This window comes from Pelecanus crispus, chromosome 3 (assembly GCF_030463565.1).
Source record: "Pelecanus crispus isolate bPelCri1 chromosome 3, bPelCri1.pri, whole genome shotgun sequence".
Lineage (NCBI taxonomy): Eukaryota > Metazoa > Chordata > Aves > Pelecaniformes > Pelecanidae > Pelecanus > Pelecanus crispus.
Window position 1 is genome coordinate 125,894,701 of NC_134645.1, and position 15,380 is coordinate 125,910,080.

General features: G+C 51.5%; 1 protein-coding gene across 1 annotated transcript in view; it reads left to right on the forward strand.

Moving 5' to 3' along the window:
- Positions 1–14,441, forward strand: part of TNFRSF21 (TNF receptor superfamily member 21) — a 36,518-nt gene extending 22,077 nt beyond the window's left edge. Inside the window, exons 4-7 of the mRNA XM_075708040.1 lie at positions 2,497–2,762; positions 9,516–9,569; positions 13,076–13,295; positions 14,212–14,441. Coding sequence (XP_075564155.1) covers positions 2,497–2,762; positions 9,516–9,569; positions 13,076–13,295; positions 14,212–14,441 — 770 coding nt within the window. The remainder of the gene's footprint in view (positions 1–2,496; positions 2,763–9,515; positions 9,570–13,075; positions 13,296–14,211) is intronic.
- The last annotated feature ends 939 nt before the right edge of the window (positions 14,442–15,380 follow it).

Consider the following 15,380-nt stretch of genomic DNA (forward strand, 5'->3'; position numbering starts at 1 on the left):
GCTTCTTACCGACACGGGTGTGTGATGTCCGAAGGCGCGGGGCTTGGCTGCCGGTGTGAGCTGGGCTGCGTGTCCTCCCTGCGCTGGACCGGCTGCCAGCCTGGGTGGGTACAAAGGCATCGAGGAGAGGGATTTGTCTTCATCTAAGTGACGGGAGGAGTTACCAAGACCAGGCTTCGTTCCTGCCACTGTGTTGAAATGTGATGGGCAACAGCGCATATTTATGTGCCTCAGATCATTAGCCCCATCCTAAATCTCAGTAGTGTATTCACAGCCTTTTCTTGTTCCTTAATGCTGGGGAACATTTTCTTCGTCTTGGGCTTATTTTGAATAATGAAGAAGGCCTCCCCACCCCAAACCTCTCCACAAGCCCTGTGGTTGGGTTGGTTTTGGGGGGGGTGCATCCCCTGCGCTGGCCTGGCGGGCTGAGCTTTTACGGTAGGGGAAACCCCGACCCTCTCATCTCCACGTGAGGAGGCACGTGCACGTCGCCCCAAGTCAGCTGGGGAGGGAGGTTTGGCGATTACGGCGGGAGGAGGGTAGGGATGTGCAAACTGCGGTTTGTACGTTGGTGTTTCTGCTGTAGAGCGGGTCGAACGCCGGCTGCGGTTGCTCTGAGCACCGTGGGGTCGTGGCTACGTTATCTAGCTCGGAAGTGAAAACTGAAGTCTATATATAGCAGGTCATGATAAGCTTGCTTTAATAGTGAGGAGGGTTTGGGTCAAAAACATCTATATGAGGCTGTATATATTTTTTTCTAATATATGTGTGTGTGTATGTAAGCATATATACACACATATATATAAAATATCTGTATTGTATATAGAAATACATAAAAATACTTATATACATATATATACACACATATATAACAATCTATATCAGGCTGTATATATATGTACACATATATAAAATATAGATATTTTTATAATTTTTATAATATTTTATAATACTATATCTGTATATATACACATGCGCATACACACACATACATACAGAAATATAAATATGTATCAGGCTGCACTGACTTTTTTATATATAAAAAGAGATATCAATATATCTATATCAGGCTGTATAGGGTTTTTTTTTTTAGTGTATATATATGTATGTATATATTTAGCTGTATCAGGGCTGCAAACTGAAGGTGCAGTTGGGAGGTCTGGTCTAAACTGTGTTAGAAATTATTAAATTTTAGGTCCACAAAGGGAAGGAGATTAGGTCCCTGTAGCGATGGAGGTGTGCTGGCTCGCAAGGAGACCCGAGGTGTGGTTACCTACCCGGAAAAAGACGCTTCGTGTGGTTGTTTAAAACAAGGTGGTGTTTGGTTCTCTACAGCTACCTGAAAGGAGGTTGTACTGAGGTGGGTGTTGGTCTCTTCTCCCATGTAGTTAGCGACAGGACAAGAGGAAATGGGCTCAAGCTGCGCCAGGGGAGGTTTAGGTTGGATATTAGGAAAAATTTCTTCATGGAAAGGGTGGTCAAGCATTGGAACAGGCTGCCCAGAGAGGTGGTGGAGTCCCCATCCCTGGAAGTGTTCAAAAAATGGGTAGATGTGGCACTTTGGGACATGGTTTAGTCTAGTCTACCCTTGATTGGCTTAGTGTGGACTTGGTAGTGTAGGTTAATGGTTGGACTGGATGATCTTAAAGGGCTTTTCCAACCTACACGATTCTATGATTCTATAAAACAAGTTAAATAGCTATTGTGGAAGAGGTATGGCTTCATTTGAAGGTTTAACTCCTGATCTCTAGCAGATGTGAGGATGAGCATGCTTTTTGCATTGCTCCGAAAGTTAAAGTGAGGAAACTCTCACCGTCTTGAACCAACATGTCTCATGGGCTTTTCTGGGGGAAGCTCTGCCTTTTTGCTCTTCTGATCCCACACCAGATCTTCCACTCACCCAACGCTTACCTGGTGCGGGGTCTCCCATCCCATAACTGAGTCATCCCACCAGTCTGCACTGGAAACGGCTCCAAATGCAACTGTAGCTGCTGTATGTGCTCTGTTATGGAAATAATCATCTTTATAGAGATGTTTGGTGACTCACCTCTTAATTCAGCTCCTGTTCAAAGCGGTAGCTGCATGCAGGTGTACAGGCGAGCGTGTTGCCGTCTCCCCTGCTCCCGCAGCCATGCGGTGACTGAGTACCAAGTTTTTTCCTGTGCCAAAGAGCCCAGGAAATTTTACCGTTAAATTAACATGGCGAGTTTTAGAGTACGTGTGCCTCGATTGGACCAACCTGTGGGTCTGTCACCCTTTCCTTCCATAGCAGGTGTTGAGCATGTTACGGATGCTCCTTGTCTACAGAGCTCCTTGCAGCCTGGACTCATGAAAGGTCTTAAAAATAACAATAATAAAAATCTCCCAACAAAAAGCAACAAAAGCAAAGTAAAGCATGGCTATTTGGGGATGGGAGAAGCTTTGCTAAAGCTCACATCTGCAACGCCGAGAGGCTGCAGACCCCCGTGCCTCACCTGTAGCTCTTCTGCCCCACAGGCATCGACATCCTGAAGCTGGTGGCAGCCCAGGTGGGGAGCCAGTGGAAGGACATCTACCAGTTCCTGTGCAACGCCAGCGAGCGCGAGGTGGCGGCTTTCTCCAACGGCTACGCGGCCGACCACGAGCGCGCCTACGCCGCCTTGCAGCACTGGACCATCCGCGGGCCCGAGGCCAGCCTGGCCCAGCTCATCAGCGCCCTCCGCCAACACCGCCGCAACGACGTGGTGGAGAAGATCCGAGGCCTGATGGAGGACACCACGCCGGTAATGACGGGCTGGGCTTCGTGCGCTCTTGTCTGATGTGGTGCGCGTCTTGTCTGGCCCTGGTGAGCACGTGGGTGCGTGGCACCCAGCTGCGGCCTTGAGCTTAGCTAACAGCCAGGTAACTGGACTCTCTCTCCCCCCGGAGCTCCTCAGGGGCTTGTATTTAAGCTTTACGTTGCTTTTGAGCGAAGCTTTGCCAAAGTTTGCTCAAGACCTCATCAAAGTTTTGACAAGCTCTTGAGTTCTGAGCGTTGTGGTTTGCCTCTATCTTTGAAGGTTACCAGGAGGACCTGGTACTTGAGCCCTCGTGTTGGGGATGTGGAGGAAAAAGCATCCCCCTTTAAACTTGCTCTTAAATGCTATAACTAAATACCCAGGATTTTGTGAGAAGGGCCAAGCATCTTTGAGCACTAAGTGTTGCCATTGCTGAGCAGCGAGTTGCTTCTTCCGAGGTGGTGACTGGTGGCATGGGGGAGTCCATGTGTGCTGTCTCGAGGGTTGTTGCTCTTCTTCGGCAGCTCTGGCCTTAAAACAACCTGTCCCATGTCTTGGGAGAATAAGTAAATTGCTGCAGAGCATCCTGCAGTAGGGTCTTGGCCAGGTGTAAGTTGTCGGGAGGTGCCTTGGTGACCTTTGCAGTTTGTTTTGGCCACCTCTGCTTTACCTGTCAGTGTGCTTTTGGGTTTTTTTCTCTGATAATTCAGTGGTCTTCAGGAAGTGTTTGTAAAGGTGATGGAGGGGGCTGCTTCGGAACGTGGAAGCCAGTGAGACAGCACATGGATGGAGGTGAGGGTGGTCAAGGGAGGGCTCTTCCCCCTAAACCAGTTGGTGAAACATTTCCCGTTGGCTGTAGCGGTGACCCAGACCCCAAGGGGAACGGGTGGGTGCCTGCAAACCTCCGTGGGTACTTGGTGGGGGCCTGGAAAGGTGGACCTTCGTGTATAGCAAAGACTGTGGGGCAGAGCATTTGTCAGGGCAGGGGATTCCCAAATCCCATTTCAACCATCCCAAACTTCCCTGAAGGACTGTGGTCCCTTCACCATGTCACATATCCCGCGGGACTCCATTTAGTGCACCGAACATCTTGGTCCCTCATAACCATAGTGTGAAATCACAGGGCTTGGTGCATTAGCAGGAGTCCTGGGCTTGTGTTTTTGAGAGACCCCGAGTCAGGTGTGTGCAAGCATCACCCCATGTCTCCTGCCCAAATTTTGGATAGGTTTGCTTTGCCAGTTGCCCAATCGCTCCTGCTCCTATACAGTTGCTGTTCTCTTCCTTCCAGCTCCTGGTAATGAAGCAGCGTGTAGCTTTCTTATTTCCTACCATGATCCAAGATTATTTTTTTTTTTTTTTTTAGTATCAAGGATGGAAAGAATGAAATTAAGATCCTGAGATAGAGATATGGTTAGGAAAAGAAGAGAGGCCAAGAAAATTGTCATTTTGCACATGTGAATTGAAGTTTCCAGTATATGCAATGTCCGAGAAGGACACGTCATCCTCTTGCTCTCCTGGTAGTAACCTCTGTCCTCCTAGTTACTGCTTTGACTTTGAATGCCACAGCAAAGTGCTGGGCTAGGACACGAGATAAAATGTGGGGCTCGCTCATCAGCATGCCTAATTAACAGACTTGGACCGTGCAGTGCTCAGTGCTCCTGAGCATTGTGCTGTTTTGGCCAAGACTATCAGGTGCTGCCTCTCAAACAGCACAAAAATGTTGATTGTTAGCTCCAGGAACAGGGTGTATCAGGTGACCCATCAGGATGCTGTACTCCCAACGACAGAGTACCCACGAGCCATTTGCTCACCTTAGATGTGTGCCCGTAACTGAAAATATAGCAAGCAGATGCTCCGGAGAATGAGCAAACCCAAGTCTTCTGGACTTCCCAACCAGCTCTCCTGGAGGGCATTTCTCTTTGTTTTTTAAAACAGTGTGTTGTGTGCCCCAGCATCCAGCAGCACCTGGAGCCTGGTGGTCCCCTGCAGCTTTCGTTTGTTTTCCTGGAAATTGGTATAATTGGGTTGCTGATCTTTTGAGCAGGTGGCTCTGGTGGGTCCACATGAGAAATGGATCTCATTTCAGCAGAGGAGGTGTTTTTTGACAGATTCATCCGAGGTGGTACATCTTCCTCCCCCAGGCGTCTGATGATTGGGCTTTGTTGGGTGAGCATCCCTCATGATGAGTCTTAGGTGTTGGCCATTCCCCTGCCCTGAAGGTCCTGGACTGGTTGCTGTGCTGAAGCGGTGCGTGGGTGTCAAAGCTTTGAAAGCACCCCAGGGTGCAGATTCAGTGTGACAGCAGAGTGTGTTTCTGCAAGGTATTACCTGCTGTAACCTGTCTACCTCCTCTCCCTGAATTGGCTCCCATGCTGTGGATGTGGGTGGTGGTGGAGTGGCCCTGGGAGGGATGCAGAAAGCCGTGGGAAGCAGCTTGTGCAAGGGAGACCGAATCCCTGGAGCTTGTGCCGGCAGCTGAGCTGCATTGCGCTGGTCCGGACCACGAGCGGCTGGGGGAGGCGATTGCTCAGTGATAGGAGCAGGCACTGAGGTCGCTTCATTTGTTTTGTTTTTTTAATCTGCTGGTTGGAAAGCCTTTAATTAGAGCTAAGCCAAGTCTGGCTCTCGGTGGTTTGTCCGTCCAAACGCAGACAAATCAAGGCGGTTTCTCTCCATCCCCAACTGGTTTGAGCCAAAGGAGCAGGTTGCCCCGCTAGTGGCAGGTGTGGGTGCTGCGCTGCGCCTCTCCAGCAACCAGCCCTGTGAAAGCGGTCTTGAAGGAAAAAAAAAAAAAAAACAAACCAAACCAACCACTAAAAAAACCCAACAGAAAATAATAAAAAGAACTTTTTTTTGTGCTGTGGAGGGAGTGAGGACTCTCATAGGTAATGCACATTCATGCATCCTCCCTACTGCTAAGGGCACGATGCCCCTGGGTGACCCGAGCCAGCAGTGAGCATCCGCCATGTGCCAGCGTGTCCTAGGTCAGCCCGAGAGGGATGCACGGGTGGCTGTGTTGTCCGTGATGCCTTTGGCCCTGCGTGGCATCCCTGGGTGCAAAAGAGGGTTCCTCCATCTCTCCACACGGTCCTGTGTCATGAGAAGGCACCAACACCCCCAATTCATAGGTAGAAATTGCATTATTGGCTGACGTAGCTCTCGGACAGCGAATTGGTACCCTAAACCGAGCCAGCCTCCCTTCGCCATCCCGTCCCAGATCCTTGCTTTGGTGTCTGGCTTCAGCCTGTGAAACCTGTGGAGGCCAAGCTGCTCTCTCTCCTAGTGCCCCATTCCCTCAGCAGCCTTCCGGGCTCCGAAATCTAAATATTTACAATCCCTGATAGGAATAGGGGAATTAATGGGAGTCTCTGGAGCGTTACGGTACGTGGCAGGAACATTTTTCTTCAGGTAGGGAACAGCTCCGCTGAAGGCTCACCAGCTTTTGTAGCTGCAGGAGATTATGCTGGTTTTGCATCGCGCAGAATGAATTTAGGTTAAAACGAGATTAGCCCTCTGAATCGCTTTGCTAGTAGGGGTTTTTTTTCAGCTGATCCAGAAAATACAGCGAGCACGGTGGCTGTGGGAAGGTTTTTTGGGGTGTGTTTGACTTACAGGGTTCCTGTTAAAGGCTGGTCCTGGCCACAAACGCCTCTCAGGTTTGAGGTTTGCAGAATCTCCCCTTGCAGGCAGGCTTGCCGGGCAGTGGCATGCGAGCCCGGGCACTGTTTAGCGAGCACAGGCTCACCCCAAATTAGTGGTGCTGAGAACAACAAAAATAGAGGGTGGAGGGGCGGGAAAGGGAGAGGTTTTTTCACTGCTATCCCAGAAAATTGAAATTCTCTATTATGGGGTTAAAACCAGAAAAGTTCAGTGCAATGCAGGCACTGGGTAATGGGATTTTTTTTCGGGGTGCATAACAGCATTTTGCAGATACCAAAGGGTGTCCGTGCTCGCCCAGGCTGGCCTGGGGCGTTGCTGGCACAGCTGGCCATGTTGGCTACCATGTGTCCTACTGTGAGCAATGCTTTAAGCTCTTATCTTTTTATTTATGGCTCTGGTGGCCTCAACTGAAATATTTCAGGGAATGGATGGAGAGGAAGCAAACGGCCTTGCTCAGGGCGTTTAGCAGCACAGCCTCAACAAAGCTTAAAAAAAAAAAAAAAAATTAATAAGGGAGATGTTGAAAATGGAGAGGGAGAGGCTGCAGCCCTGAGCCCAACGAGATTTAGGTCCGTGGCTAATTGCATGCTGCGGATAATCCCATGAATCAGCAGATATGTCGGGGCTGGGGCTGGTGTGAGGTTAAGCTGTGGGGCTTTTGGGGCGTGCTGGAGGAGAAGAGGATGTGAAAGCAGCCCCGTGCCCAGGCACGCGGCTGTGGCAGTGCCTTTTCGCTCCTTTTCTTCCTCTTTTGCAGGTCAAAACCCTGGAGGGGGTCAAGAGCCTTGAGCAGCGTTCCCCAAATCCAGCCCCCGACAGCTCCTGCCTATCCCCTTCGTTTCCTCTTTTGGCAAAGCAGAACTGGGCTGGCCCCAGTAGTAGCAATTCGCTTTGTGCCGCGTTAACCTCGCGCGTCAGCAGCAGAGTGAGGGTGAAGCTGTTGGAAAGATTTCCCAGCTGGGGGGCTGCGGTCCAAGGGCTGGGAAGTGTCCAGGCAGCCAGGGCAAAAACCGAAATTGCATGTCATTTTTCCTTCTGGACTTGCATCAGGCTTTATTTCAGGCATAAAGCTGTAGGATAAAGTGGCCAGAGACCATGGGAAGGGGTTGGGCTGGTTGGGTTTTGCAGGGGTGGGCATCACTGTTTTCCTGCAGGTCTGCTCTAAAACATGAGTTGTTTTTTTGGCAAAACGAGGTTGGGTTTGAATCAGACTAGAGAACATGCAATAAAAATTCAATGACTTATAAAGTAATACAAGTATAAATAATTATAAACACAAAAATATAAACTTTATGGTTGATGCAGTTATACTTGAGGTTTCCCTGCTGTGGTAGCCATGTCTTCTTGGGTCTGTGTATTTGCAGTATATTGGGCTTGGGAGTGTAAGATGAAACTAGAAGATGGTGGGGTCAAAACAAGCCAGACTCGGTACTGACTTACTCAGCCTGTAGTTGAGTTTGGAAACTTTCATCATGGCTTCATGAAACTCTTCATTGTGGTTTGAGTTGAAAAAGTGGCTGGGCAAATCCATAGAAAGGAGAAGCCACCAGGAGCTGTCATGGAGACTCTCTCTCCTGCTGGAGAAGCACCTGGCCCATGAATGGCTGGGGCCAGTGGGGAAGAGCTGCTTCCTCCACGGACAGCTGCATTTTTGTCTTGGCGTCTAAACTGTCCCCGAACCTGGCATTGCCCGTCCTGGATCATGGTGAGGTTTGACTTGAGTAGCACTTCTCCAGGGCTGCCTTGTGATGAGGGACACCGGCTCCACAGCCGAACGCTCTTCTGAAACCTGGCCAGTGAGGTGAAGGACACGGAGAAAAGACATTTGGCCTTTTCCACTCCGCCCCAGGGTGCTGGGCACCCTCTTGCCCTTCCCATCCTGCCCCCCACTCTGCAGCACCTGCACACCATCGCTGTGTCTCTCTGCCACCTTGGCAAGACCTCATGGCCTGGCCAACAGTGTTTTGCCTTCCAAGGTCTGGTCTGCCCTGAAGGTGGACCCCCGAACACCACGTGCACCATGAAGCTGCTCATCTGGCCGGATCCTCCCTGCGCCTGTGGGGACCATAGCGAGAGCATCCCCCCGACACCTCCATCCACCCGCGGCATCGCCTGCACGGGGCTGCTGCCCTGCCCGGCCCACCCTGCCTCGTGCGCTGGGGTTTCTCCTCCCGCATCCCTTACGGATGCGTAACAGACCTGGGAATAGGGCTGGTGTCAGCTGGGTGTCATCTTTCAGCAGGGAATCCGGGAAATGGTGGCCTTCGTACTAAATTTATCTCCGATCCCAAGAGGGTGTGCAGCTGCCCTCTGCAGAGGTTGATCCTACCCCAGCTCCCTGCTGAATTTTCCCTTTTTTTAAAAAAAACAAAAACAAACAAACAAAAAAACCCAAAAAACCCAACAGCAGTAGTTTGAGTCGTGTTTGTGTTGGGGCAAGAAAACCCAACCCAAGCAGGGCTGCCCAAAGCCAGGCTGATGCAGCAGCAAACCTGCCACTGGCTTTTATTACCGCCTGGTTGCTGCAGGAGGAATTACAGGAAAGCATCACCCAAGGGAGTTTTTTTTTTAATGCCCATGGCTGTTCCTTCCTAACATTAGCACAGCAGCTGCAGTTTCTATTTGTCTGAGTTGAGCTTTTATTGCGGTACAGTAAAATGAAGGCAGAAAATGGGACCAACCAGTTCAAACAGAGCTGTTGAGAGCAGCTGTGACAAGAAAACAAAGCCAAGCCTATGTCTTCTTCTGCACCCATTCCCTTCTGTCCCCCTTTCTCCCTTGTAGGAGGGACCTTCAGACACCTTGAGCTGCTTAGAGCATCCTCCCACATCCAAGAGGATGTCGGTGCTTGAGCTGCATCCTAAAGGGCTGCAAGTACACAGGAGCTTTTAGGATTTTTTTTTTTTTTTTTTTTGGCATTGCAAACCTCTTGCTGCAGTGTGCAAAAAAAAAAATCCCCAAAAATTTGGCAGAGCTCCCTGATCTGACCGACCCGCGCTCGGTGGCAGGAGGCTGCTGATGCATCAAAGCTGCCGCAGCACCTTTGGTTTTCACGCTGGACCGTGCATCTAACAGTGTCCCATGTGTCTGTCTGTGCAGGTGCAAATGCAGCCTCAGTGGCAAGCGCAGGACCCCTGCAACAACGACGGAAAGGTGAGAACTGTGGTGGCTCTGGAAAGGCAAAAGAACTTCAGAGGGTTTTTTTGGGTTTTGTGTGTTTGGTTTTTTGGGGTTTTTTTTCCCAGCCAGAGCTCGGTTTCGCTCGAGCACCGCCATTCTTAAAAATAGGAATGGCCAGGGTGGTTTCAAGCAAATGAGTCATGGGCTATGAATAGTGTATTTTTACACCTATTCCACAGGCTTCACCTCGCAGCAACCTTTTGCTTTCCTCAGCCTTTCAAAACCCTCATTCCCACTTGCTTTCTTCCTGCGGTTTAAATATTAACATGCATCCGAGCATCCTGTTTGCTTTGCCTCAAGCTCACGATCCTTCAGCTATTTGGAAAGCTTTGGGCTCCCGGGACGCCTACAGTCAAATAACCTCGGGTGATATTTCCCCCCCCAGCGTGCTTTAGCAGCTGTTTAATTAAACTCCAAATGACTCGCATGCTTCTGGGAAGGGCTTTTCCCCTCTGCTGGGAAGGCAGAGCCAGGGCAGCCGGCTGCTCCCTGCCCTCCCTGTAATTGCTCCTCATCTGTCGGGTTTCTTTTTGGAAATCAGGAGTTGGGTTTGCGGCTGGATATTAAATAGACAAGCTGCATGGGGAAAAACTAAGCCCTAAAGCCTGTTTGGTTTGGGTTTTTTTTTAAAGGGGAAATCGGAGCATGTTGCGATTTGGAAAGCGGCCAGCCGCTCTTCTGGTCCTTCCCTTGCTTTTCCCCCGCTAATGGCACCAGGCTGATTGTCGTCGATGAGCTGTATTGGAAAGGGAGTTTCAGAGGAGAAGGCAGATTCTCTTAATTAAAAATTAAAGCTGACTTTTATTTTTAACATGCCTATTGTGTAACATGCTGAGCTAGAACAAATCCTTCCCTGTTTATTTTCAGGGGGGGGGGGGGGGGGGGGGAGAAAAAACCCTTTTATTCTACCAGGAACATGCTTCAGTGTTAATTTAATGTGAACTAATGGGCGTCTCAGCAGACATGTGATTTGTGGGTGGCAAATTCCTCGACATGGATGAGGAATGCACAGGCACATCCATGCCAGCGCGGAGGTGGCTCAGCGGCTCCCTGTTCCACAGCCTTTAATCCAAGTTTTGCATTTTAATCCCTGGGTAGTAGGCAAAGGCGTGTGAGCAGGAATAGCCCGGTCTTTCCTCTGCAGGAGGAGAAAACAGGGTTGCGAAACGCTGTTGGGAGAATGGGTTGCACGTGGACAGGGCTTGCAAATCTGTGCTTTGCACCGTCGAGCGGGGGTATGGCGTTTGGGAAGAAGTTAAATGTTAGGTGGTCCTTTGAGCAACCTGCTTGGGGGGACCCGGTGGCCTGCAGAGGTGCCCAAGCTGCCAGCCAGGGATGTGGGGATGCTGCCCCAAGCCTCTCGTCCCTGCAGGGAGCGGGAACCAGAAATGCTCTGCTTGAGATTTGCACCCCGAGGGGATGCTGAGAGACAGAGGAGGGTAGATCGTGTTGGCTGCTGCCATGCAGGTAGGAAGACGATGCAAGAAGGAAGATGTAGAGCGTGGTCAAGTTAGGAAGTGGGTTCACACCGGCACCCAAACGGCACCGCGTGTCCCAGCGGTGCTTGCTGCTCCTGTGTCTTTGGGACCACGGAGCCGAACACTTGCCCTTGGCTGGTGTCAGGGTAATGGGGCAAAAGCGAAGGCACTGGGGTGGTGCGGTGGTCAACGGCAGCCTCTGCTTGTCCTTCCTGGCCCTGAACTTGGAGTCTGGTGGGATGGATTTCTCCATCACACTTTAATGGGGTACTCACGGGAGTAAGGGTGAGATGGGGGAAAGAGATGATTAAGTCAAACTGTTGGCAGTGTAGGTGGTCACAGGAGCGTGCTGCAGTGGAGACCCCTGAGGGGGCTTGCAGCTCTCGCCCTGCAGCCTCAGCACTGGTCGGAGGCGCAGAGCCGGGCTGTGCCTTGCTTCTAGCAAACTGTGGAGCAGGCTTTTGAGAGAGCTTACCTGCTTGGGCATCATCACCCTTAGCCCCCAAGAGTGGTACTTTGGGCTTTAATAACCTGAGAGTGTGTGGTGGGCTGACCCTGGCTGGGTGCTAGGTGCCCACCAAAGCCGCTCTATCGCTCCCCTCCTCAGCTGGGCAGGGGAGAGAAAATACAAAAAAAAGCTCATGGGTCGGGATAAGGACAGGGAGAGGTCACTCAGCAATTACAGTCATGGGCAAAACAGACTAGACTTAGGGAAATTAATTTATTACCAATCAAATTAGAGTGGGGTAATGAGAAATAAACCCAAATCTTACAAGCACCTTCCCCCCACCCCTCCCTTCTTCCCAGGCTTAACTTCACTCCTGATTTCTCTGCCTCCTCCGCCCCAGCGGTGCAGGGGACCGGGAATGGGGGTTGCAGTCAGTTCATCACACGCTGTCTGCCGCTCCTTCCTCCTCAGGGGAGGACTCTTCACACTCCTCCCCTGCTCCAGCGTGGGGTCCCTCCCACGGCAGACAGTCCTCCATGAACTTCTTCAACATGGGTCCTTCCCACGGGCTGCAGCTCTTCATGAACTGCTCCAGCGTGGGTCCCTTCCCCGGGGTGCAGCCCCTCAGGAGCAGCCTGCTCCAGCGTGGGTCCCCCACGGGGTCCCAATTCCTGCCAGCAACCCTGCTCCAGCCTGGGCTCCTCTCCCCACGGGGCCACAGCTCCTGCCAGGAGCCTGCTCCAGCGTGGGCTTCCCCCGGGGTCCCAGCCTCCTTGGGGCACATCCCCTGCTCCGGCGTGGGCTCCTCCCCGGGTGCAGGGGGATCTCTGCTCCCCGTGGGCCCCCATGGGTGCAGGGGCACAGCTGCCTCGCCATGGGCTGCACCAGGGCTGCAGGGGAATCTCTGCTCTGTGCCTGGAGCACCTCCTGCCCTCCTTCTGCACTGACCTGGGGGTCTGCAGGGCCCTTCCTCTCACATGTTCTCACTCCTCTCTCTGGCTGCTCTTCTGCAGCAGTTTTTCCCCTTTCTTAACTGTGTTATCCCAGAGGTGCTACTAATGTCGCTGATGGGCTCATCCTTGGCCAGCAGTGGGTCCACCTTGGAGCCAGCTGGCATTGGCTCTGTGGGACATAGGGGAAGCTTCTAGCAGCTTCTCACCGAAGCCACCCCTGTAGCCCCCCTGCTACCAAACCTTGCCATGCAAACCCAATACAGATTGAGAAGGAAAACAAAGTTAAAATGCTCTGCTGTGCTCGCGTGCGCCATCCTGGTGCTGCAGTTGCTCCTGCCAAGAGCGCAGGTCGCGTTGCCCCTCCTGCCTGGTGAGCGCTGGCGTGCCAAATGCCGGTGCTGCTGTCCTGCCCGGGTCACCTCCAGCGCCTGGCCTGGGTGAGCAGGTCAGCACTGGGAGGAGGCGGCCACCCGAATGCGGGGAGCGCTGCCCGAGGGTGGGCTGGGGTTGTGGAAAGCTGGGATGCAGATGGTTTTGAGTGCAAGCCCGTTGCATAGTATTCCCCCCGAGTTCATTTTCCCTCTTTTTCTTCCCCCAAAGCTGGAAGCTGACAGACTGGCGCTGCCGGTGAGTCCCAGCCCGCTCAGCCCCGCACCCAGCCCCAGCCCCAAGCCCCCCGAGGCGGCCGTCCTCACTGTGGAGCCCTCTCCTTCAGAGAAGAAATGCTTCTTCGTCGACGAAGCGGAGCCCCTCCTGCGGTGTGACTCGACCTCCAGCGGCTCCTCCGCACTCAGCCGGACAGGCTCTTTTATTACCAAAGGTACCAAAATCAGTCGGGGGGGGGGGAGCGGGAGGACCAAAGGGATGCCACGGCACGTGCCCCGCGGTCGGCATGCGTGGCAGAGCCGCCCCACGTTGATATCTTTAAAGTAGATAACTAGGAAAACTGGCTCTCCAGGATACATTTATCACATCCTCGTTCCAGACCAGAATATCCTGTTAGTAAAGATGATACAGATTTGAGAGGGGAAAACACCTGTAAAGGCTTTTAACTCTTTAAAGTGCTGCCAGAGAAGCTGTAGCATCCCTGGATGTTTGGGGGCAGGGGGGCTTCTCCTGACTTCTGGCTGTTGTGTTGGCCTGTGAGTTACTGCGTGAGATGAAATCAGAAAAATGTCATTTCAAGATGGAATTTTTTTTTTCCCCACCCTTGGTCCTGCTTGCTGCAACGTGTGGCTTGAGATATAAATCACTGTTAGTTCCCCCCCCCCCCCCCCTCCTTTTTTTTTTGAGGGGTTTAAATTACTGCATTTAACTTGCTGCATTTAATCTTTTAACTTCTCATGAAGGTGAAACACTGAGCTCAGTCAATCTACCAAATTTATACTTGGGTGTGGAAATGAAGCTGACCCAACAAAAACAACTCAAAAGAGCAGAATTCAGCTTTTTTGGCTCCCCTCCTGCCTTCACTTTTCCGTATTGGCCATTCAGCATTTATAAATGCTGTGTTTGCTCTAGCGGGATCCTGGATTAGGTACCTCAGCAGCGCTGGCTTCTCCATCTTCTTCCCTCCCCATCACTCATCACCCTCCACCTTTTCCCTTGGTTCTCCTCGTGACGTGTCCCTCTCCAGAGGTGGCACCAGGGGATGGACCGAGGTCTCCAAGGAGAACAAGCCTTGGTTAGCAGAGGTTTCTTGAGGGGTTTCTTGACCACCCTCTCCTTTCCTTCTACAGAAAAGAAGGACACCGTCCTGCGCCAGGTGCGCTTGGACCCTTGCGACCTGCAGCCCATCTTTGACGATATGCTGCACATCCTCAACCCTGAGGAGCTCCACGTGATAGAGGAGATCCCGCAGGCTGAAGACAAGCTGGACAGGCTATTTGAGATCGCCGGAGTCAAGAGCCAGGAAGCCAGCCAGACCCTCCTGGACTCTGTCTATAGCCACCTTCCCGACTTACTGTAGGCACTGGTCACCACGCACTCTCCGAATATTTGCTAGAGCTAGCTTGGCACTCGTTAAGATGACTGACAATACGCAAGCAGGTTTTGCTGTAGAATATATGGCCAGTATTTTCGTTGAGGTGTCCTTGGTTTCTGGAGGGGGGCAATTTGCCAGCACTGCACCCCTCCACCTTAACTCTATCGCTCAGTCCAAGTCTGCACCCTCTGCCCCCTTCCCAAGAATCTCTTTTCCTTGTTCTCATTCCAATCAGATCAGTCAATGCACTTTAGAAAAAAAAAAAATGCAGTTAACGAACTAAAAGACCACGAATCTGGTGTAATTTAACACATCAAATTGGGGATTGCTCTGTAACCCACTTCTGTCAAAGCCGTCGCTCGGAGTGACCGTCTCCCACCACCTCCCTTTGCCTCGGAGCGGTAAATGGCAAACACACGCAAAAAAATCCCCAATCGTTGCTGGTTACCGTCTCTTAACGCAGCTAAGCTTCCCACCCGAGCTGACTTTTTTTGTTTGTTTTAAAATGTGTTATTGTATAGCTCATATCCATTGCTGAGATTTTACTAGCACGGTTATTTATTGTATGTTTTCACCCGGACAATGCATCGTGCTCCTATAAGCTAAAGCAGAAGCGCTTTAAACACAAAGAAAAGGGTCAGTCCCACCAACGTTCGAGGTGATGAAAAGGTCCTTTGCCTTCAGTCGAATGTAAGGAATTATCTTGCCTTGCCGCTTGCGGGAACGGCGGGGCCCCGAAGGGAGCCGGTGCTGGACATGGGGAGGCGAAGGCAGGCGCCGGTGGTGCTGCTCTCCTCGTGGTGTAAGACTTAAACCAAGCTATGCTTTTACACTCGTGTCTCTTGTTTTTTATACAGACATGGCCGACAGGTTCTCCGAGGACCTTACCCGGTCTTAATAGTCTCTTCAAATCACACTTCACTT